Source organism: Panthera onca, chromosome C1 (assembly GCF_046562875.1).
Source record: "Panthera onca isolate mPanOnc1 chromosome C1, mPanOnc1 haplotype 2, whole genome shotgun sequence".
Taxonomy (NCBI): Eukaryota; Metazoa; Chordata; class Mammalia; order Carnivora; family Felidae; genus Panthera; species Panthera onca.
This window is the reverse complement of record NC_138346.1, coordinates 175,498,468-175,521,357: the sequence shown is the minus strand read 5'-3', so window position 1 is coordinate 175,521,357 and position 22,890 is coordinate 175,498,468. Positions and strand designations below refer to the sequence as shown.

The window sequence follows — 22,890 nt, the reverse complement described above, 5'->3', positions numbered from 1 at the left end:
CTGTCTGTCTCTCATTCAGTTATCAATTTCCCTTGCTCTTTTCTCCAGCTCAGGGCCTTCTCTAGGCACCTGCTCATGTCACAGCAATTCAGCTCCGCCCCGGAACTCTGCTTCTGACATGCACAGCCTTGCCTCTCCTTTGCTCAGCATCAAAGGGAGCTGAGGAACCAGGATCCACTCTCCGCGGGATGCAGGGGGTGGAGACTCAATAACACAGGCACGCACACATGCGCACACACACACACATCCTACTTTCTCCTACATTTAATTTCGGAAAAAAATTCATCGTCAAGAAATGCCCATGTATGGAGAGGAAGGGAGCATTACAGTTAAGAGTCTAAACCTCTGGAGCCCAAGTGCCCGGGTTTGTAGCCCAGCTTTGCCACCTCCTAACTGTGCAACCCCGGACAAGCCACTTAACTGTTCTAAGCTTCAGTTCTGCAGCTGCTGAATAGGGCTAACACGGCATCCACCTCATAGGGCTGTCATGAGGATGGAATGAATTAACACACTGAGCACCGAGGCTGGCACAGTAATCATTCGATACATATTCACTGCTATTGTCACTGAATAAGACCATGCAGTCCTCAAGGGAGGAAAAACTTAATAGCTAGTCACTGATTCATCATTGGGTACCTACTATGTGCCCCTCACACAGTGGGACTTCAGTGTGAACAACTGCTAACACAGTTTCTGGCTGATAATACACGTGACTGGGATAAAATTATACAGACGAGCAAAGGGAGGGTTACCGAGATTCTTAAGCCCTTAAGCAACGTGTAGTTGACGTTGAGCTATTTGTTCAAATCAACGTGCGTTTTGCAAATAACATCTTTATTTCAAACGCTCTGAGTGGCACGGCCCTCTACCCTTGGGATGGCCCCAGCTGGGAGCTGGTATGAGGTAACCTGGCCTGAGTTCCTAAGGGCTCAGAGCTCTCGCAGTGTGCAGCCCACAGTAGTAGGTGCTAGAAGCTTTTCCTTCCTTAACAGTTAAGTGTTTCTGAAGCAGGGCCCACGCAGGGGCTGCCTCCATTCTGAGGAGGTGGATGGTTACACTGCCTTTGTCTTGTTTTCTGTCCTCCAGAACACGGAGACCAGTCTGACCAGCAATTCCATTTCCCATCAATGGGGACATCTGTAAGGAAGAAGGTCATCAAATGTTAATCAACCCTTGTTACACCCTAGTGCCCTCTGGGGTTGGGGGTGGGGTGTATAAGCCAAAAGGCTTGGTGAGTGTGCTCAGATCTCCTCTCTCCAGTCAGCTGTCCTTTTTGCAAACCTTGGTACTCGCCATATTCCCTTCTACCACAGAGCTTTTGTAGATGCTGTTTCCCTGGCCCAGTATACTCTTCCCTCCTCTGTTTATCTGGTTAATCCTATTCGCCCACCGGATCTCAGTTGAAGGATTATCTCTGCGGGGAAACCTTCTCTGACCTCTAACTCCCCACCAATCCATCATATTTTAAGCTCTTGGAGCATTTTATAGCAGTGACAATTACAGCTTTAAATGTATTTCTGGGACAATTCAAATGACGTCGGTCTTTCTCTCTAAAGAGTAATCTCCACGATGACAGGATCTATATATGATTTGCTCGCCACTGAACCCTAGCACCTAAGCTGGCACCCAGGGGGTCTTTAGTAAACATTCTTTGGATGAATGCACGAGTGCTTCCCAGCTGGGTCACCTCCCAGGTATAGGATGCTGCTAGTTTACTTGTTGTCAAAGTACGAAGCAGGAACTCTGTTATACACCGTAAGCACTGCGTGTTATATGAAATAATAACAAATAATGCACTCTCCCCTCCCTGACATTTGCCTTTCCCATGAGGATTCTGTGGTTGTTGATGAGACTGACAAGTAACCGATTCCATCCACCCTGATACATCAGGTGTCTGGTCGAGCCTCTGATGGGCAGTATAGTTCTGCATACGTCACCTAGTATCTCTGGGCCTGCCCCACTGGTGAAACGAGAAGGCTACAGCAGGAGATGTCCAGTGTCTCCTCCAACCAGGAGAAATCCTGTGGTTGTGCGATTACACACTCACTGGGCACAGGACCGTGTGGGCTTGTGCTGGCGGTGGGAGGTGAGCATTTCACTGGGGAGGAGAATGGATAGTGCAAGATCCACTGAGCCCGAACCTGGGCTTACACTTACTGTGTGACCTCTGGTCAAGTTAGTGACTCACCGAACTTTAGTGTCTTCATCAATAAAATGAGGATATTGATGGTACCTACTTTGCCATGTTGTTGTGAGGATAAAAAGATTTAGTGTTATGTAAAATGCACTTGGTTTTGCTCTAAAACAAATTAACCAACACTTATTTTGCTCTTACATGTGTTAGGCATTATTCCAAGCGCTTTGAGGTTTCATGAGAAACTCAAGACAGCTCTAGGAGGTAGTTAATACCACCAGCTCCATTTTACAGATGAGGAGACTGAGGCACAAAGAGGTCAAGTAAATTGCTCAAGGTCACAGTTACTGATGAAACTCAAGCACAAGCTGAGTCCAAGCACTCATCTAGGTGCCTGATACGTACGTAGCACAGTGCCTCATTGTTTTTCTGTTTGTTTTTTATTTTTATTCTTTTGGGCGGGGGAAGGAGGGAGGGGAGGGACAGAGAGAGAGAGAGAGAGAGAGAGAGAGAGAGAGAGAGAGAGAGATGCAGAAACTGAAGCAGGCTCCAGGCTCTGAGCTGTCAGCACAGAGCCCAACGCAGGGCTCAAACCCACAAACTGTGAGATCATGACCTGAGCTGAAGTCGGATGCTTAACCGACTGAGCCACCCCAGGTGCCCCATGCCATTTCCTTTTTTAATGATATCATCCAAAAGCCACAGAGAGGAAAGGAAAGGGAAGGAGGAGTCAGGGTGGGGGCATATTCAGAACTCTTAATAATAAACTGGCCAAAGAATTTGAGGGCTGGAAAGGATCCCAATGATAGTCTAGTCTTTCCTTTGTTAATTCAGGCCAGAGCACTGAGCACCAACTAGGCTGGGCCATGGGGACTCAGAAACAAATGGCACATGATCTCTGCTCACACACACTGGGGAGAAAGACACACACAACCCAAAACATAATGTGCTAAGAGCTATATTAGGTATATGTTCAAAGTGCTACAGGAACACAAAGGAAGAGTTAACTAAATTTACTCAGGGGTGGAGGGTTAGAACTTTTACAGAAGAAGGGGCATCCCTGCTGGATTTTGAGGACTGAATAAAAGTTCAGTTAAAAAAAAAAAAGGAAAGAAAAAAGGTAAGCATTCCAGAAGGATTCAAAGAAATGACTTGCAAATGCCGTGCATTAACAGTCCTATAACATGAAGCATTCTCAGGTGTGAAAATAATGAAAGATAAAGTCAGGAGCCAGGATGGATCTCAAATTCATAGCACCCGGCCCCCAACCCAGCATCCCCTGTGCTCTTGCCCTTTTCAATTATTCTCTAGAACTGCCTAGATTTCCCTTTTCCAACCGACTCAAGATTCCTTACTTTTCTCAGAGGTGACCTCGCAGGCTGGGCCCTGGAATCCAACAGGACAGATGCACTCACAGCGGGATTCTGAAAAGACAATGCAGACAGAGTGTGAAACAGAATTCCTGGAGTTCAGCCCTCCACATCACTTTGCCATTAGGTTAAAATAGGGGAAACATTTAGTTGAAGGGTTTAAGATAAGAAGGTTCCATGCTAAGAATACCTACTCCTTCCCTGAGGGTCTTTTGCTCCTGAAGGGTGGTTACTGCCTGTCACGGGGAACCATACGGAGTTGCTGAGGGGAATTACTCGTGAGCTCATGTTTGACCCAGCGGTGTGAGTTTCCAGTGTTGGAAGCTACATTGGTGGTCGCGGAAGCCAACGGTCACTGGTGCTCAATTTCACCCCGAGCCATCTAATTGTCCAGCCTCTGCTCGAACACTCCAGTGATTGGGAACTCACTGTCCTCAGATGTCTCGTCCCACCTTTGGCCAATTCTGGCCCTTTGGAAGTTATTCCTTAAGTTGCTCTGTAACATGTCACCTTGGAGTGACATCTGGATCACACAGAGTCCCTTCACAGGATTATCCTTTAGAAGTCAGGCCCATGAACAACCCTGTCTCTGGCTTCGTATTCTCTCTCACACTAGTGCACATCCTTAGGTGGGTTCCAGTTTCTAGGTCCAAATTTCACATGAAGGCAAGGGGAATTCAGCAACCCTGGATCACGACGTTGAGCTGATGGGAAGATCCCATTTCTTGCTGACTTCCTCCCCACTTCGATGTCTCTGTCCTGACAGCAGAACTTTCCAGCCTTAGGCTTTCACTTATGTCTCCGTTGCTCCCATCCACCCTGTCCAAGAAGCTAGACACATACTCCCCAACCTCAGTTGGAACAGGTCTTCTCCTGTCTCTGCCCGGTTGAGCTGGCTCTGTCCACAGAGGTTCTGCCCTAACTCCAGCTGGCTCCCTCCCTGGGTGCAGATCTGCTGGACCCAACTGCACCTGACACCTTCTTTTGGCTTCATGCTGGACTGGACTCTTCCTTGGCCATCATGACAGGAACACAAGATCCCAGACCTCAGCCAACCCAAAATTTGCCCTGCTGATTGCAGTGGCCCCAGATATGGCCCTTGAAGTTAGGAATCAAGTTCAAGGGGCCCATCCTTGCTGCTGCTCCCCCATCCCCCCATCTTCTCACCATGCGTTGGTCAGGATGTGCACAGCCTAGGCCTGCTACTTCAGTTGCGTGATGTTGCCAGCTGCCATGTCCATTGTGGCTGGAACCAAGGCATTCCGGCGGCCAGGGTAGATGACCTAGTTGTCTACACTCTGACTTCTTGGGAAACAGGCTAACACTTGTCCTACTGGTCAGTACACTTCAGCGGGAAAGTCCAGCTTTCCCACTGGTTTGTAAACTGGTGGAATCATGGATCCTGTCTGCCAGCGGATTAAGCTGTGGATCAGCTTCGCAGCCCTGATGCCATAGTGTAATCATCTGGTAGGCTTTTTCAAAGGCCGATCCCCAGTGATTCACTTTAACTAGTTCGGGCTGAGACCCAGGGCTTTGTGTTTATGCAAAGCACCCTGGGTGATTCTCACATGCAGCTCGGGCTGAGATCTGCCTTAGAGGAACATCGTGCTATTTGCCCATGAGCTGCACCTGAGTAGGGGCGGGGATGGGAGGGGGGGGCGGGCTCTGTCCAATCCCACCTCATTGTGCTCCAAGGAGGCGGAGACTTCAGCAGTTGTGAGCCACACCCTGGCTGCAGATTAGATCTACCTGTAGAGGGTTTACCCTTCCTGATGAGGAGCTTTCTCCAGATTCTTACACAAGGATCCAGGTGGGGGCCCGAGCATCAGTAGCTCTCGGTCTCTTGAATGCCTGTTCAACATGGAGAAGCTCAGTTTACGAGGCTCCAAATGGCCAGGGGGCTCTTTTTGTCCCCCTGAGAAAGCAAAGAGGACTTCATGACAGACCCTGGGGCCTCAGGAAGAGGACCAGGGATTGATCTAGAACTCTTCTTGAGATAGTCTGGAGGGCATATGGATTTGATGATGTGTTCTGGCCACAGCACCAGCCCCTCCAGATAATGTCTTTCACAGGGACACCAGCTGCCTGGAAAGGGTACCTTTCAGGACAGGAACTCCATTCCCTTGGCAAGGAGCACAGTGGCAAGAGCTGACTTCCTTCTGAAACTCCTCCAGGGCCCGCTTCATGTTTTGCCTTACTGTGCTGGAGTAGGCGAAGTCTGTGGCCGTCACCAGTTCATACAGAGGCTCTGCCTGGGGAGAGGAAAGGGATGTATTTCAACAGAAAATATTCACCAAATAGAAGGATAACGCAGGGTCCACAGGAATGAGCAAGGGGTCGGTGCACGGAAACGGGTGGATTCATCTGAAACCGGATGGATGCCCCATCCTCTGTTTGAACCATCCTATCCAATATCCACAGATAAACTCATCTGAGATCAGGTCAGCTCTTACTGAATACCTCCTAAGTGCCAGGCATGAAGCATGAGTAATGAGTAAGATAAAATCCACACTCTCAAGAAACTCGGAATCCAGAGATAGAGACATGGTAACAGATTCTTACAGCACAGCAGGTCCGGAAACAGTGGAAACGTGGAATGCGGGCAGAGGAGAAGCTGGTTAACCTGCCTGTGGTTGGGGAGAGGAGGTGACTTTCAAGCAGCTCTTTGAAACTGTTCTAGAAGTTTCGTCCCAACATGGCTCCCCCGTCCCAACTTGGCAAGAAGCATTCACGTCATGCAAGAACCACCATCACGAAGCCTTTCCCCAGCTCCCAAGTTCACAGAATGTCTTCCCACTATGAAGTGCTCAGAATACTGTCCAGTGCTCATCTGATACAAAGTCTCTTTACCCAATACAAATTCCATCTCTTTGCTCCTTTGTGGTCATTCATTATTATTATTATTATTTTATGTGTTGAAATCTCTTTTCCTTCTTGAATTAAGAAGGTAAGTTGCTGGAGATCAGGACTATATACTGCTCAGCTCTGGGGTCTAGAGTCTAGGGTCTAGCCCCAAGCTTAGTGAGAACAGCTAATAAAAGTGGATGGTCAATGAAAGGGGGTGGGAGGCTTCATCAGGGCAAAGGCAGCTGGCTGGGAGGAGAGGGGCGGAAAACAGAAACCTAGCCACAGAGAGCGAGCCGCTGGTCACCAGCGAACCTGGCAGCGTGCGACCAGAGGAAGCCACAGATGGCTGTGGGCTAGGAAAAGCCTGGGAAGAAGTGCAAAGAGGTAGTTAAAAATGTTTGGAGACTCTGGGTCCTACTTTCAGCTCCAGGGCCAGGTTCCTCTCCAGATTTTGTCTCTGTTCCTGCCCTAATCCAGCTCTGGAGAGTTTAGGGTCTAAATGCAGGCAATCATACCTAATAGAAGCCTCCAGTGGGAAGAAAATTGCTTCCATTTCTTAATGCGTCCGATGCTGACCTTCGCTCCAGTGGGCAAAGCAAGGCCCCTCGGTGGTCCCATTGTCTCACCGTTTTGTGGTCAATGAATTGATCCAGAGGCGGTTTGCAGAAGCGTCCAGCCTGCTGGCCGCACGTGGGGGAGGGAAGGGGGGGTTGGCTGTGTACCAGTATGAGCTCCTCCAACAATCCGTATTCCCTGTCAGAGCACCTTGTAAGGCTGCCTTTAACCCCCCAGGCCTTCTCCTACCAGCACGGAGATGCGCTCCAGGACAGAGAGCAAGTCAGTGGCAGAACCCGAATAAACCTCCTCCATGTGTTGTGTGCCAGAAGCTTTGCTGACGGTTCACAAACGTGAGCCCACTCCGTCCTCACAAGGTAGCAATTATCAGCCCCGTTTTCAGATGAGGTTAAGTGACCTGAACAAAGTCAAAGAGCTCATTAAATAGTATTTCCAGGACTCTAACCCAAAGCTTTTGTTTTTCTTACGAGCTCGTGATAATTATTGATAAAAATGGCTTCATTATTCCCATTTTCCAATTCCTATACCAGCGTTCCCCAAATTTTGCAGACTGGGGTTTGCCTTGGAACTGAGCAGCAACTCGTAGGACTCTATAGCTCCCTTTTAATTCTAAGTTAATATGGCATGATTGTCCCTTCTTTCGTTCCCTGGCCGTTCTTCTTTGGTTCGTTTCTCTCTTTTCTCCTCTTCTTCCTTTCTCCCCCATCTCTCTTCCTTATTTCTTCCCCCAAAACACAGTCCTAACTACTCATATTGACCACTGGGTCCTACACACACTTGCCCTTGTGAACATTTTATTTATCATATTGCTGCAGAGAGATGGTCCTCGCTATTTATTAAACTCCATGCCCTTCCTTGTGACGGACCCTGGTGATCACCATTCTTAATGATAACGAAAAATTACTGGAATGGTAGCAGTAATCCGGTGCTGAACTAAATACATACATTATCTAATTTAATCTTTACAACAATCCTATTGAGGCAGACAGTCTTCTGTATCCCCATTTTACAGATAGATGAAAAAGCTGTGGCACAGAAAAGTTAAAAAGATGGACCAGAGTCACACAGTCAGTAAGTGGCAGAAAAGGATTCGAACGGTTAGCATTGCGGTTTGTGTCCTTTCAGTGAATATTTTTGGATAGTTAAATGGACAGGTATTTACACCAAAGCAGTGGCATGAGAAAAGTGCAGTTTATTTTCCACTCGCCTCACTTAATAGCATATGATAGGCATTTCCCCATGCTGCTCAATATTCTTTGATACAAATATTTTCCTAGGTATAGATGGTTATATAAAGTGTTGTTTCAATTTATATTCTCATCTCATTTTATGAAAGTGCCCATCTCATTTCTCTCAACGATATCGAGTATTATAATTTTTTTTTTTTTGAGAGAGAGAGAGAAAGAGAGAGAGAGAGGGAGAGAACCTCAAACAGACTCCACTCCCAGCACAGAGCCCTACACATGGCTTGATCGCATGACCTGGGAATCATGACCTGAGTTGGATGCTCAACCGACTGAGCCACCCAGGCACCCTGTTGAATATTATAGATTTTTAATCATTGTCAATTTGATAGGTAAAAAAATATCATGTTGTTACTTTTTCATTTCTTATTCCTAGGAAAGTTAAACATTTTGCATATTTATTCGTCATCTTAGTGCTAAGAGTTGTCTATTTCCTTTGAAATGTGTCTTTCTTAGAAATTGTATCATTCTTTATACATTTAGGATTTTGTTTGTGGCAAAATTATCTTGTGGGTGTGTTACCTGTCATTTAATTACATTCATGGTTTCCTTATTTGACATCCAGAATTTATTTTGGGGGGTGAGCTCCAATGGTTTGAGTCTGACATTATCTTACCAGGCAATGTTACCACAACATCTGTATTTTAACCCTTCTCTTGGTCAGAGTAATTTGCCGTTAGAGAATCTTTGAGTACAGTGATTTAGAAAGGTACGGTGGTCACACCTTCAGAAAGGTGTGATTATCACTGCTTACCAAGTGATCAGCTGCTTTTCTTTCTGGATCCATAGCAGGGCTGCAATTCCCTGACGTTCTAAAGGGCAGATTTGCAACATGACTTGTTTTGAGCAGTGGAAAGAGAGCAGAGGGGGCGTCCTTTCCAGGGTGAAGCCTTCAGGACAGAGTGAAGGGACATATCCCCTTCCCTTACCAATGCAGCGGTGATCTTCGGAGCATATGAACACATCAAGCCTCTGTGGCCTGGATCCCTGAGTGGCAATGTGAAAAGCCCCCTCCCCAATATACTTTGGGCATGTTGTGTGATTGAGAAATAAACTTGTGTTGTACTCAGTCCCTAAGATTTGGGAAATTTTTTCACTGCAGCATAACCAATGCCTTCCTGACCTCTGTGGGAACACCATTCACAACCATATCTTTTCCTTCTACTCTGGGCAATGCCTGAGCTCTATACAGTAGCTTCTCCATCAGCTTGGACCTCAGATGACAACCTAGCCACCCTGGCTACTTATAGAAATGTTCACGAGTGGTTGAGTTTGTGACTAGGTTTGCCAGTCCAACACAGAATCTCCCCAGTTACAGCTGAATTTCAGATAAACAACAAATAATTTGGTCATACCAGTATGTCCCATGCAATATTTGGGGTATGCTTATATTAGGAAATTATCCATTATTTGTCTGAAATCCAAATTTAACTAGACGTGCTATATTTTCCATTTGCCAAATCTGGCAATTTTTATGTGACTCCTTTAATAATGCAAAGTGTCTTTGGGATTTTTTTTATCCATTAACGACCCTAGCTTCTCCTTCAAGACATTGTCACTACACTGCCTTCAGGCACTTCATGTTGCAAAGAATTCTAAGACCAGAACCACCTTTATTTTTTTTAGAATAGGTTTGTTTCTAGAAGTTAAAAAAAAATCACATCATAGGATGTGTTTCTGTATTGTTTTGCTCTCAGTACTTTTGCCCACTTTTCAATGAGTTCTGCATTTTGTGTCATCAGCTCAGGGACATTTCCCTTATTATGTCCGTGATGAATGCCGTCTTCAAATTTAATCTTGTCTCTTTCTCAGGAAGAAGTCCTTGAGTTTCAGATTTCTCCTTCTGTACTCTCTTCCATCATATTTCTTTTACGTCATTGTTTTAATCTCTTTGTCTTTCGCTGCTACATTATGAGAACGTTTTTATGGCGCCTTCCCACATCACTGACTCAATTTTCTGCAGTGTCAATTCTGTTCTTTACAGTTTCCACTGTAGGCTTTCATCTGCTATTGTGCCTTTGGTTCCGTGTAGTCAGCCACTTCCTTTTGCATCTGATGAGTGTCTAATATCTCAGCATCTCTTTTTTCTTTCCTGAATTCCTCATTTGCTTAAAGCTTACGATAAAAAGGCAAATGCATTCCAAAATTTACTTCTATTTTTCCACTTTTAGATGTAGGCTTGTCTTCTGAATCTTGAAGGTAATTTCAATCTTTTGCGTTTGGAGTTCTCTTTCTGTGTCCACGGCTATTTGTTAACTCTGGGCAAAGAGCTGTTTCTCTGTGTCGAAAGTCTATCAGTGAACAGTGCGAGGGGGCTCTTCGGTGTTCTTCTTCCCCGCCCACCTGGCTCCTACGCCAATCGTGTTTCAGGTCTTGATCCTCAAGAATGCTTTATGCATGCGACCCCTAGCCAACACTCTGTCTAGGAATTGCCTGTCTAGTGGCTTCTGCCATCCTGGAAAACAATCGCCGCGCTAACTACCTGGCGGGCTGACTCTGCAGAGAAGAATTATTGTGAGATAATGTGGAGGCATCTGCAGTTTTCTCTTGCTGGAAAGAGTGCATGGAAGAGTGGGATGTCCAGAACATACATTTCCAACTCACGGCAGGGACTTACAAAAGGTAGGGCTTAAAAGTCTTCAGTAACCTCACCTCCCCAACTCCTGAAAACATCTCTGCTTCCTTCACCTTTTCCCCCTTTCAGCCCACACACCTGACAGTGTGATACTTTCTACTACATCACACACATGCTGGGCCTCTGTGCCTTTGGTAAAGTGCTCCATGCCTAAGACCGTGTTCAGGCCTGAGATGCTTAGCATGCTGGCCTGCCCTACCTGTCTTCCTCTCTTCCTTCCTCTCTCTGTCTTTTTCACACACACACACACACACACACACACACACACACACACACACCAGATCACATCACATGCCTGACACTTGACATTCCCAGTGCCCGCTCTGGCACATCCAACCCATTCAGGTAGGTGACCAGGGAAAACTCCATTAATTCTCGGTTTTGGGGAAAAAAAAAATTCAGGTAAGTTGTAAGTGACAAGTAAAGACCAGGGATCTATTTTCCCCTGAGCTCTGTTCACTCCCATGCCCATCCGTGATACCAAGCAATGTCACCACACCATCAGCCAACCCCAGAGTTCTCTGGAGCTGCCTACAACCTACAGCTGACTTTATTCTCCTTGATGCTTGTCAGCAGCTGTACCCTAAGTGTCACTACTGAAAACAGCAGAGGACAGGATTTGAATGGCAGCCTTCTGTTCTGCAGAAACTATGCATTTGACATACAAATTAAGACACTGGGCGACTGCCAGGATTGGGAGCTGCAGAGCATCACGTGAAGAGCTTCGGTCCCTCATCACCCCTCCTTGGTGGCAAGACTAAGTCCCGGGGGTGGGGTGGAGTGGGTGCCAAACAACCAGTGAGTGTACAGACAACAGCAAGGAGAGGATGGCCTGAGATGGAGCACGGACCCCGTGCAGAAGTCCCCACAGGCAAGGACCTACTACTGCTGATGTGTATGACAGTCCTGTTCTAGCAAACGTCCTCTTAGTTTAAGGTTGCAAAACTGCTCTTGTGTGGGTGACAGTTGGTTGGGATCATTAGTTTTTATTCACCAAACCCACAGGAAAGTCTGGAGGGGAGGGAAGAGGTCAAAGTCTCGGGCCCAGACCTAACAGAGACTCTTGAGCAGCCACAGATGGATGCTCCCTCTGTGACCTCGATTTTCATCAGCCACAAAACGGAGGTAAGCACACACAATTTGAGGATTAGATGCAATAACATGCCCAAAGACCCTGGCAGAGTGTCAAGAATATAGTAGGTGCTCAAAACGTCACTGATCACCATGAAGTATTACCCTGTCTTGTACGACCGTCATGGCTGCCCGGGTCCTACCGGTTAGCACAGAGTGTATGTTTCACACTTGCATCTTTCTGCCTCTCCTCCAGCGGCTTAGTTCCTTTCACTCTGCAGGAACTTAGCAACTATTTGTTGGTTGAATGAATGTTAAAATAGGCAAATAGTGCCTGGAGAGAATCTCTGACCAAATGGAAACAGTATCAATTTAAGAAGGCTGGAACTAGAAGCTGATGGTTGATTTCCTTTAGCAACTTGGGGGCCTGAGTGGGAGGGAGTCAGGGGTCTCTAGCTGGTGCCCAACAGTTATTTTGTAATCGGTCCACTCCAGATACATTATCTACTATAATGTGTGTGCCTTGAGATTAGGGTGTGGGTCTTCTTGAGCTCTGTATCCCCCAGCCTGGCTCCTAGTAGCCCCTCATAAGCTGTTTACTAAATAGAGGAAAGGGTGGAGAGAGCAGCTCCCCAGATATACCTTAATTTTGATGATGTCTGGGTTGTACTGCACGGCGTCTCCCCACTCCTGCATCAGGTCCGCGGTCGGCAGCTCCTTATACGCCAGGGCGGTGATGTGCTCACTTGCCCCTCCTCGCACAAGGACCACCAAGTCATCCACCATGGTGTCTCTCTTGTTTCTGTCTGGAATCGACACAGAGACCTGGCATGTCAGGGGATCCACTTCGGCACCCTGGAATTTGCTGCAACCCAACCTAGTTACCATGATATTCACTAAGCTCATCCTGGAGGTGCCAGTAGACAAGATGCAATCCCACCAGCAAAGAAGTCACGACGCAAAGGGCAAAAGGCAACTCACCCAATCAAATAGGACACAAGTTGGGGGCAGGATAAGGAGGGGACATCTATAAATGCCAGTCACTGAGTCTATGGAAGATAGATACCTGATGGATATTCATATATATGGAGAGATTGATAGGTCATAGATACATAAATAGGTTGATAGGGAGATAGGTTATGGATCATTAATGTGTCAGCCAGTAATCTAAGTGTTGTATTAACTCACTTAATCTTCACAATGAAATAGGAACTATATAATCCTCATTTTGCAGATAAGAAATCTCAGGCACTAGGGGTGAAAAGGTTTATCCAGGTAGCCTTGCTGAAGCTCTAAGCTACATCTCTTCTTTGTATGGGATAACAGAGGTGGGAAAATTTGTAAAAGCTGGGCTTTGTGTGTGATAGATATCCACTAAAGAGCGTCTACTATAACATGATTATTATTTTGATCTATGTAGAGTTTCCCAGAAAGCCCTCCATCATATCAATGAGTCCTTCCCATTCTAATTTGTCCATTTACCCCATGCCAAAAGAACTGTGTCAAGTGACCACTTAGCTTTGACCCCGCAACCCTGTGCACCATAGAAAGGAGTCTTGTATACTGCTGGTAGGGGGACAGCGGTACAACCGTTTTAGAAAACAGCTTTGCATTCACTAGTCCAGAAAAAGTACACAGTCTACAACCCACCAATTCTACTCCTGGGTGCATTCCTTGCAAAATACTTGCATGCGTGTGCCAGACAAGCACAGAAGAATGCTCTAGCAGCAGCGACTGCACTTGCGTGAAACGGGAAATAACTCAAATTCCACAGTGGAATGGACAAAATATTATATTCATACATTAAAATACTAGGCAGCAATGGCAACTAGCTGTAGTTATACACACATGACAGTGAACGAAAACACCACCACCACCCAGAACTGAAAAGAGTATATTCCATCCATATAAAGTTCAAAAACAAGCAACACTGAGCCGTGTTGGTTAGTGATCCGCATGGTGGTAAAACTATTAAGAAAGGAAGGATGTGTTTAACACAGAAGCGAGGATGGTGTTATCTCCAAAAGGGAGGGAGGAGTTGGCAAGTGATGAGGGTCCTGCCCAATATCCCATCTAGTGACCTGTGCAAGGGATCACTTTACAAATCTCCTTTATTTCCTTTTTATTTTTTTAAGTTTATTTATTTTTGTGAGAGAGAAAGAGAGAGCGAAAGTGAGAGAATGTACACATGGGAGAGGAGCAGAGAGAGAGGGAGAGAGAGAGTCCCATGCAGGTTCTGTGCTGTCAATGCAGAGCCCAATGTGGGGCTCGATCCCACAAACCATGAGATCGTGACCTGAGTCCAAATCAAGAGTCGGACGTTAACCAACTGAGCCACCAAGGTGCTCCCTATGAGTCTTCTTTAAAGAGTACCTAGGGGCACCGGGGTGGTTCAGTCGGTTAAGCGTCCGACTTCAGCTCAGGTCATGATATCACAGTTGGTGAGTTCGAGCCCCGCGTCAGGCTCTGTGCTGACAGCTCGAAGCCTGGAGCCTGCTTCAGATTCTGCGTCTGCCCCTCTCTGTGCCTCTCCCCTGCTCATGCTCTGTCTCTCTCAATAATAAACTTAAAACACAAAATTAAAGAGCACCTGTGTTCTGTGCATGTCTCCCTTATGGGACTTATCTTCCAACCCAGCCCCACCAAAATGAGCAAATAAACAGTATCAATCACACATCAGTCAAAAGTGCAAGGGATGGTTCTAGACCAGCAGTTCATTTTGGTCGTTGTTTTATTTTGTTTTCCTTCAGGTGTTGGAACTCTTTCTCCACGTACGATCCCCGGTGCAAGCTTAGTAAAGTGGAGCCGGTGGGGACTGCTCTTTGAGGTGCAGCAGAGGCCGGGGCCCGGGGCCCTGCTAATTGGTCTCTCTTTCCTACTCTACTTGCTGGGTTGATTCCCAGCTCCCTGGAATGACCTCCAGGTTCCCTGCTCCCGGACACTTGGCTTTGATACCTGCCCCCTCCAGTCTGGTCTCCCCTGCCCTGCAGACTCTGCTACATGATTTATGGCTTTGCCTGCTTCTCCAGTCTCTACCCCGCCCATTGTTTCAGAAGGACCAGCCTCCTCACCTGCCTCCCCCGCCTTCTCCACCGGCCTCCAGCCAGGCCAGCTCCTGGCCCCCAGAGTAAATTTCCATCGTCATTTTTTTCCTGCCTTAAAAACAACCTTGCCGCTTTACTCCCTGAGTGACAATTCCAATGTGCCCTCCTTTAGGAAGCCGGTCCTGATTCTCCAAACTGGGTTTGGTGCCATTGATCCTTTAATTGTTTGCCTACTTCATGTGAGCGCCACGAGGGTGGGAACACAATTTCATTCACTTTTGTATGCCCAGCACATAGTGGGAGCTAGGTAAGTTTTTATTGAGTGAATTATGATTTTAATTGAAATTCCTTAGAATATCCAGTCTTTAGCTTGAAGAAAGATTCGGTTTGGGGGGATGCTAAGAAGGGAAAGATAATGAGCACAGATTTCACATGCCCCTGCCACTTACCTTTTATTTCCCTCAGAATACCCTGGCATGTGCCCACGGACACACCCAGACTGACGTAGACCACCTCGATGGCAGCACCGATTTTGAAATCATTCTTGGCACAGGCTTGGACGTCCTTAAGGGAGTAATCTGAAGGAAGCAAGAAAAGAGGCCCATGACCTAAACGTAATTCACCCTGTCACCTTTTCCTGTCATCGATTCCAGAAGCCTTGCCCTTCCTGGATGTCATGTCGCGTGACTCAGGTTCAAATCAACGGGTGGCCAGCCTGATGACCAACAACGCAGGCAGCCATGACATCAGGGGGGAGGCCTCATGAGAGGGCGACAGAACCTTCCCCCTTCAGGGTCCTCAAAGGCTCTGAGGGTCTTTGCTGCCCTCTCGAGAGTGGAAGTGCTCAGAGTTGTTTTCTGAGCCTCTAGGGGTCAATCCAGTAAGTACAGTTTGCTGTAGTGTGTCCTCCTTCCCCTGACCCACTCTTCTTTAATCTTTGCTGGAGTAGAGAGGGCAAGTTCATTAATTAATTGAGGTGATATATTTAAAGTGTCTGGTCTAGGACCTAGCAAAGAGAAGGGGCCGATTTCTCTTATTTCTTCTTCATTTTTGCCTCATTCCCCACTTGTTTCTCCCTAATTCTCCCCAAGGCAAGCTCTCCTCCTAGGCTTGCTCAAACTTGGATGTGACTTGGTCAGCACCTTCCGCGGTACATTGAGGCCAGGCAAGGAGAGGAGAGCAGTCCTGACTACGGAGTTCTCCAGTGGTGTTAAGTGTATATCCGTTTTCCCTCCAAGCATGTTCCTGGAAATATGAATTTCGTGATAACATCTCTTGTAATTTTTGCAGTAGTAAGTATTATAAGAAAAGGTGCTTCCCTGGTCAAGTAAGTGTGACCAGCGTTGTATCAGAGGAGGTGGACAGGTCATTTTATGGCAGTAGCCTCGTGGGGTGCTAAAAGTGGGATCCATTATATGTTTCCCCAGTTTGTTTGATAACAGAATCCTTTTGCAGGAAGCAGTTTGAGGAAATAAGAAAAGTGCTCTGGAAACCAGTGGTATGGAGGAAGGTATCCTTGGCCTTAGTGAGAATGAAGCCACACCGGCATAAATTTATACACATTACAGACCACGTATCCTCTTGCAAGTGCAGTGGCCTTATAACCAAGCCCTGGGTCCTCCACTGTGAACAGTGTGGCCCAGGGCAGGTCACCTAACGTGGCAAGTGCCAGAACCCTGGACTGGGAAGCAGGAATCACACCTTAGGCCTGCAGATGGTTACAAGTGGTAAGTCCTGTAATTACATCCACAGGGAGAAGAGATTGCCAAGGGGCATCGGGAGTTGGATGTTGGTTAGGTGGCTGCGGTAACAATCTGCGATCCTGCTACTTAAAATGGGGTTTACGGATCAGCAGCAATGACGTCATGTCAAAGCTTGTGCAGAATCTTGGGTTTCGCCTCAAAGTTACTGAGGGGACTTGCTAATCAACGAGAAGGAAAAAAATATAGTCAAGGTTGACTCCTAGGTTCTTGGCTTGAGCCACTGGTTGGATGGTGAAACCATTCTGAGATGTGGATGACTGTGGAGGACACAAATTTGGGAAAGGAAAGCAAAAGCTGACTTTTGGGACATGGTAAGGTTGTGATGTTTGTTGGGCATCCAAATGGTGATGTCAAGGGGACATTCTGATGAGAGCTCTTGGGTGCTGGGAAGAGATCCAGGGGGAAACATACACTGGGAGTTCTCCACATATCGAAGACATTTAAAGCCATGAGACTGGATGCTGTTGTCTAGAGGAAATAGTTGTAGAAAAGAGGACTGCCCAGACAGAGGGCTGGGCGGAGGAGGACCCACTAACAGGTCACAAAAAGGAGAGATCTGCAAATGACACTACAGCCAGGGAGGGAGAAGGGAACTAGGAGCAAAGCCCGTAACTCTCCTCCCACCACCTCACAGAGCTCGTGTGTGCCCCGGCAGGAGAGCCAGAGTCCCCTGGGCAGCGTACCTGCTCTCTCCATGGCCTCTTTGTTCATAATGAGTGTGTATTCGTAAATGCCCCCCAGCACGGCCTCTGTGATGTAGTGGGTCCCGAAATCACGGAAGAGATCTCTGTACTCCCCGTAACTGTACTCCAGGGGCAGCAGCTTGACTCTCTGAAGGAGTTCGTAATGGAGCATGAGGCTTCTGGGCTTCAGCTTGTAACGTGCTACTTCAAGGTCAGAGCGCGCGTGCAGAAATGTGCTTTTCTAAATGAAATACCAACATGGGAAAAGCAGACCTTTAAAGTTAGGAATCTGGAACAAGAGGATGAACTTTACAAATACCATCCGATGTTCCTGGCCTGGGGTCGTCACTCTTATGATTCCTTTAGGATACTTGGGGGAAGACGGTCTCTTTGACAAGCTTTCATTTCTCATAAATATTCCGATGTCCTTTCAGCTTGGGAAAGTTTGCTCTTAACTCACCTCCTTATGGCGGCAAAGAAGGAACGAGAAGGGTAGGTGGCCAGGAGCAGAGATGGCAGGGAGCAGCAGGAGCACTCTGGGACCACTCTGGTGGGATACAGGGTCTGCCTGCCTGCAAAGGCAGCCTCTTTGTTTGGGCTTTTTAAATTCCAAAGAAAGGCCGCTCAAGAAAGAGTGAAAGTGATGCCTTAGGAAGGCTAGGCATTACAGTGCATGGCAAGAGTCAGCCAGCTACAAGCCTGCACGCCACATCAGGTGCCTGGTGTTATAAATAGAGCTTTTTTTTAGGAGGCAGCCACGCTCTGTCATTTGTGCGCTGTCCATAGCTGCTGTCACCCTACCACAGCAAAGCTGAGTAGCTGTGACAGAGACCCTATGGTCCTACAAGGCCTAAAGTACTTACTATCTTGCCATTTACAGAAAAAGTTTGGTGACCCCTGGTGTGGGGGATAGGCTGAGAGATGGCGATGGGAGGTGATGTGCAAACATCCTGATGTGCAAGAATAATCTGAGGTGAGAGTTTCCTATCCTTACTCTCACCTCATTCTAGTTCTGCCCCAAAGACTCATGACTCTCCCTTCCAAGCTAAGCAGTGCTCTGTTCACGACTTTTCTAAATACTGTAAGTTTCTTTTCCTGCTCGGGTTTGGATAAAACCTTCCCGCTCATCTCCCTCTGTTCTCTAGCCTGCCGTCAATGTTCCAATCAGAGCTGGCGTCTTAAAACCCTGATGGTATTACAGACATGCCTTGTTTTATGGCACTTCACGGATACCGTGATTTTTAGAAATTGAACGTTTGTGGCAACCCTACGTTGAGCACGTCGACTGGCACCATTTTCCAATAGCATTGGCTCACTTTGTGTGCCTGTGCCCCATTCTGGTAATTCTGGCAATACTTCAACTTTTGCATTGCTATTATATTTGTTATGGTGATCAGTGATTATACCCTGCCGAAATCTCACATGATGGTCAGCATTTTTAGTAACAAAGTATTTTTAATTAAGGTATGTACATTGTTATTTTAGACATAATGCTACTGCACGCTTAATAGACTATAGTGTAAACATAACTTTTGTATGCACAGGGAAACCAAAAAATTCATAGGACTCACTTTATTGTGAATTCACTTTATCGTAGTGTTCTTGAGCTAAACCTGCGATATCTCTGAGGGATGCCTCTATCATAATGCCCCTCTGGGCTTAAAACAAAAGCCTGCATTGGCTCTCTATTGTCTCCTGAATAAAATCTATTCCCTTACGGTGAATATAAGAACTCACGCCCTGTCCCCTGGTAGTGAAGCGTTCCTCCCCATACCTTACCACTTTCTGCCCCCCACACCACACTCCAGCCCTAATCCAACTTCTCACTGTTTGCCAAATCTATTCTTTTCATAATACAATTTTGCACATGCTGTTCCTTTTGCCTTAAATGCTCTTCTCTCCCTTTTCGGCTCGACACGTGTCTACTAATATTTTAATACTCCTTAGCTGTTGCTGCCTATGTGACACCATCCCTGAATTTCCCAGACACACACACACCATTTTCCAGGACTGCATTGCACTTTGCTTATATTTCCTTTATAGCACAAACCAGGCTGCATTACAACTGATATAAAAAAATTAAGAATTAGTTGACTGCATACACGTTTGCCTCCCCTCCTAGACTGTGAGCTCGAAGGCAAGAATCAGGTTGTATTTGTCTCTGTACCCCAAGCCTACTATAGTGCCCAGAACACTGTAAGCACGCTATCACTGGATATTTGAGTCAGGGAGGCAGGGAGGGAGGGGCTAAGCAGGAGAAAGGGAAGGAGTAAACAGATGGCATTTTCTCTTTTCTTCATTTTCTCCCCAACAAAGTATGATCCTTTTCATTAATACCACCCTTCATCACTGTATTTCAGTCTTAACCACCTACTAGGTGCCATTCTAAGTCTAAAGATGGAAGAAACAGCCTCTGCCTCCAAGTTGCTCAGAGCCTAGAAGGAAAAACCAAGACAGTAACAGACCCATTAGCATTTACTACTCATTTTCTCCTGGTTGGTATTTCAGCAGCAGAGCCCTTTCTGAGCCCCTCACCACTTTCTCCTCCTATGAATCATTAGAGACGACCTGGTCTCCAGGTTCCACTCAGATTAATTTTCTAACACATTTCACCCAAGTTGAAAACGCTTAGTGGCTGGAGAATAAAATGCACCTTCCTTGCTCGGGAACTCAAGGTTCCTCAAGGCTGCCTGTCACCTGCTTCTCCAACATCATATCCCAATACTTCCCAGTCCAATTACTCCTCTTCTACCAACTCACGGGCTTTGACCTTCATCTTACGGGCCAGGGGGAACAGGCGGCATGATTAGATTAGTATCATGGAAACGTCTTTCTGGCAGCACATAAATCTCAGGGGCAAGTTGGGAGACAGGAGACCCCTAAGGCGGGGGCCACGCAGGAGGTGCAAGGGTCCGGGCTACTTAAGATGTAATCAGAGTTAGATTAAGAAATATTGGAATGTGACACTGAAGGATCTGGTGGCCAAAAAATGTGGAGATGAGAAGAGAGCGAAACAGGATTCTGAAATGCTTAGGTTGGAAAACCAGAAGGAAACAAATGCTATTTAGCACAGAAAATGTAGGAGGAAGAGCCTGCTTGGAGTGTCAGCGAGGCATCCAGGTAATGATGCCCATAAGAGTGTGCTGTGCAGGACAAAGTGTAACAGAAAGGTCAGAAGCAATAATGAAGGTGTGTGGCTTGCCCTGGTGGCGGGGTGGGGTGGGGGCAGTGGGGGGGGGGGTGGGGAGGGAGAATGAACAGAGGTCAACTGGGGTAGCTGAAGGGTAAGAAGAGAAGATGGCCACGAATTAAATAAAGAACAGGTGGGGAGATTAGACCCCAGAAAGGAAAGTGATGAGGAGCAGAAAGCAAGTGGGAGGAACAGGTGCATGATGGTGTGGCCGACTCCAGCAGAGGCCCCAAGCCATCCGACAAGAAGGGTCTTGGGTGACATCCTGGAGGGGGAACTTCAGCTGAATGTTTAGGACAGAAGTTAGATCGCTAGAGGCTGAAACGTCTCCAGAGTGGATATGGTCTGGAAAAGCTACCTGCTCAAGTTTAAGGAAAACCACAAGATAAAGTTCATTGGAAAATGAGAGAATGTAAACATAAAAGAAGAAAATAATGATATGCCACACTGCCCGGTCTTTCTAAAAAGTCAGTTCAAGGAAGACCACCCTGTTTTCTGGTGAACAGATTTTCAGGACCACGGAAATACAGGCTGGTTGCTAGGCCTAGCAGTAGTGGGGAATACAGACACAGCTGGGCATGAAAATCGAAATGGATGCATGGGAACTGAAGGCCAGCAAAGGGTACTTACGGTGTGAGAGAATCGTTTGATTCTGCGAATAAAATGTTTGCCGTTAGCACTCGTGCTGCTAATGCCAACTTCAAATATTCCAGGTATTTTAAAACCAAAGCCGGAACTAGACATGCTTTTTCCTCTCTCCGTGATGCTACGTTCAAAATCTGAGTACGACTCATATTCTGTCAGCACAAATTCATATTTGCCTTGGGTCTAAGGGAATAAAAAAGAAAAGGTTTCTTACTTGCTTTGACTCACCTCAGTTCCGTACAAGTCAACAGGTACCCACTGAACTCTTAACATGTGCTGGGCTCTCAACTAGAGCCTCTGGATACAGGAACCTCAGAGCCAACTGTGTGCCCAGCCCCAGGGCTCCTAATCCAGTAGGAGAGTCAGACTGTGGGTGATACTCAGAGGTGAGTGCGTGATTTGGGTTTCAACTGGCAGAAATGCAGGAGGGCGTTCTGGACTGGGGACTCGGCTTAGGCAAAGGCACACGGGTGGAAAAGAACAGGATGTACTCTACGAAGTAAAGGGATTCTAGGGTAGCTGACCACGAAGATGCAACAGTGAGGGGAAGGGACAGGGGTCGTGAGGGAATGTGCTGTCATCAAAACACTGAGGTTTCTGTATTACTTGGTCCGAAATTTGGACTCAATCCAAGATGAGCCAACATGGATGTAGCTGAGCCTCCAGAAGATCATTTTGGGACAGCACGGTGGTTGGACTGGAAGGGCTGAATCTGGAGTCAGAGAGACAGGCTGGTGAGAAGGTTGTAAGGGGAGAGCAGCTGACAGCTGATGAGGTGTGGTCAAAGGCGGCGCAGTGGGGACAAAGTGACAGGGGCAGGGAAGTGCCTCCCGGAGAACTTAGAACTGTTTGCTCAAAAATCAGTTCTCGTTCTGTGCCCAAGGTACTGCCTCGATGTCCTTGGAGGCACCAGTCCCAATGGTCTCTGCCCTCACATATTGGCTTCTGGTTGCCTGCAGTTCCCATAACACTAAGATGCTGAGGAAGGGAGCTGAGGTGAGTCCGACTGTGGCCTGGGGTAAGGTTGCTTGAGGTGGAACGCGCCCCTGCCATTTTCTAGTTGAGCAACCTTCGACAACAGGCTGAACCTCTGTATGCTCAATGTCTTTTTTTAAATTTTTAAAAAAAAATTTTTTTTAACGTTTATTTATTTTTGAGACAGAGAGAGACAGAGCATGAACGGGGGAGGGGCAGAGAGAGAGGGAGACACAGAATCGGAAGCAGGCTCCAGGCTCTGAGCCATCAGCCCAGAGCCCGATGCGGGGCTCGAACTCACGGACTGTGAGATGGTGACCTGAGTCGAAGTCGGACGCTTAACTGACCGAGCCACCCAGGTGCCCCTCTTTTTTTTTTTTTTTTAAGTTTATTTTTATTTATTTTGAGAGAGAGAGAGAGAGAGAGAGAGAGAGCAGGGGAGGGGGAGGGAAAGAGGGAGACAAACAGAATCCCAAGTAGGCTCTGTGCCGTCAGCCCAGCACCCGATGCAGGGCTTCAACCCACGAACTGTGAAATTATGACCTGAGCTGAGATCAAGGGTCGACGCTTAATGGACTGAGCCTCCCAGGCCCCCCTGCCTCAGTTTCTTCATGTGTCAAATAGAGACGATGTTTGTCCCTCCCATTGGACTTGTTCTGAGGATTGAGTCTGTATGGATACAACATCACACAGGGCCTGACACAGCACTCCAA

The 22,890-nt window shown here is 47.0% G+C and overlaps 1 protein-coding gene across 1 annotated transcript in view; it reads right to left on the bottom strand.

Moving 5' to 3' along the window:
• C8B (complement C8 beta chain) overlaps positions 1–22,890 on the bottom strand; it is a 38,615-nt gene continuing 15,725 nt past the window's right edge. Inside the window, exons 6-12 of the mRNA XM_060626812.3 lie at positions 21,188–21,385; positions 17,368–17,608; positions 15,371–15,499; positions 12,520–12,683; positions 5,603–5,756; positions 3,490–3,558; positions 1–1,137 (exon numbers count right to left, since the gene is read on the bottom strand). Coding sequence (XP_060482795.2) covers positions 986–1,137; positions 3,490–3,558; positions 5,603–5,756; positions 12,520–12,683; positions 15,371–15,499; positions 17,368–17,608; positions 21,188–21,385 — 1,107 coding nt within the window. The 3' untranslated portion in view covers positions 1–985. The remainder of the gene's footprint in view (positions 1,138–3,489; positions 3,559–5,602; positions 5,757–12,519; positions 12,684–15,370; positions 15,500–17,367; positions 17,609–21,187; positions 21,386–22,890) is intronic.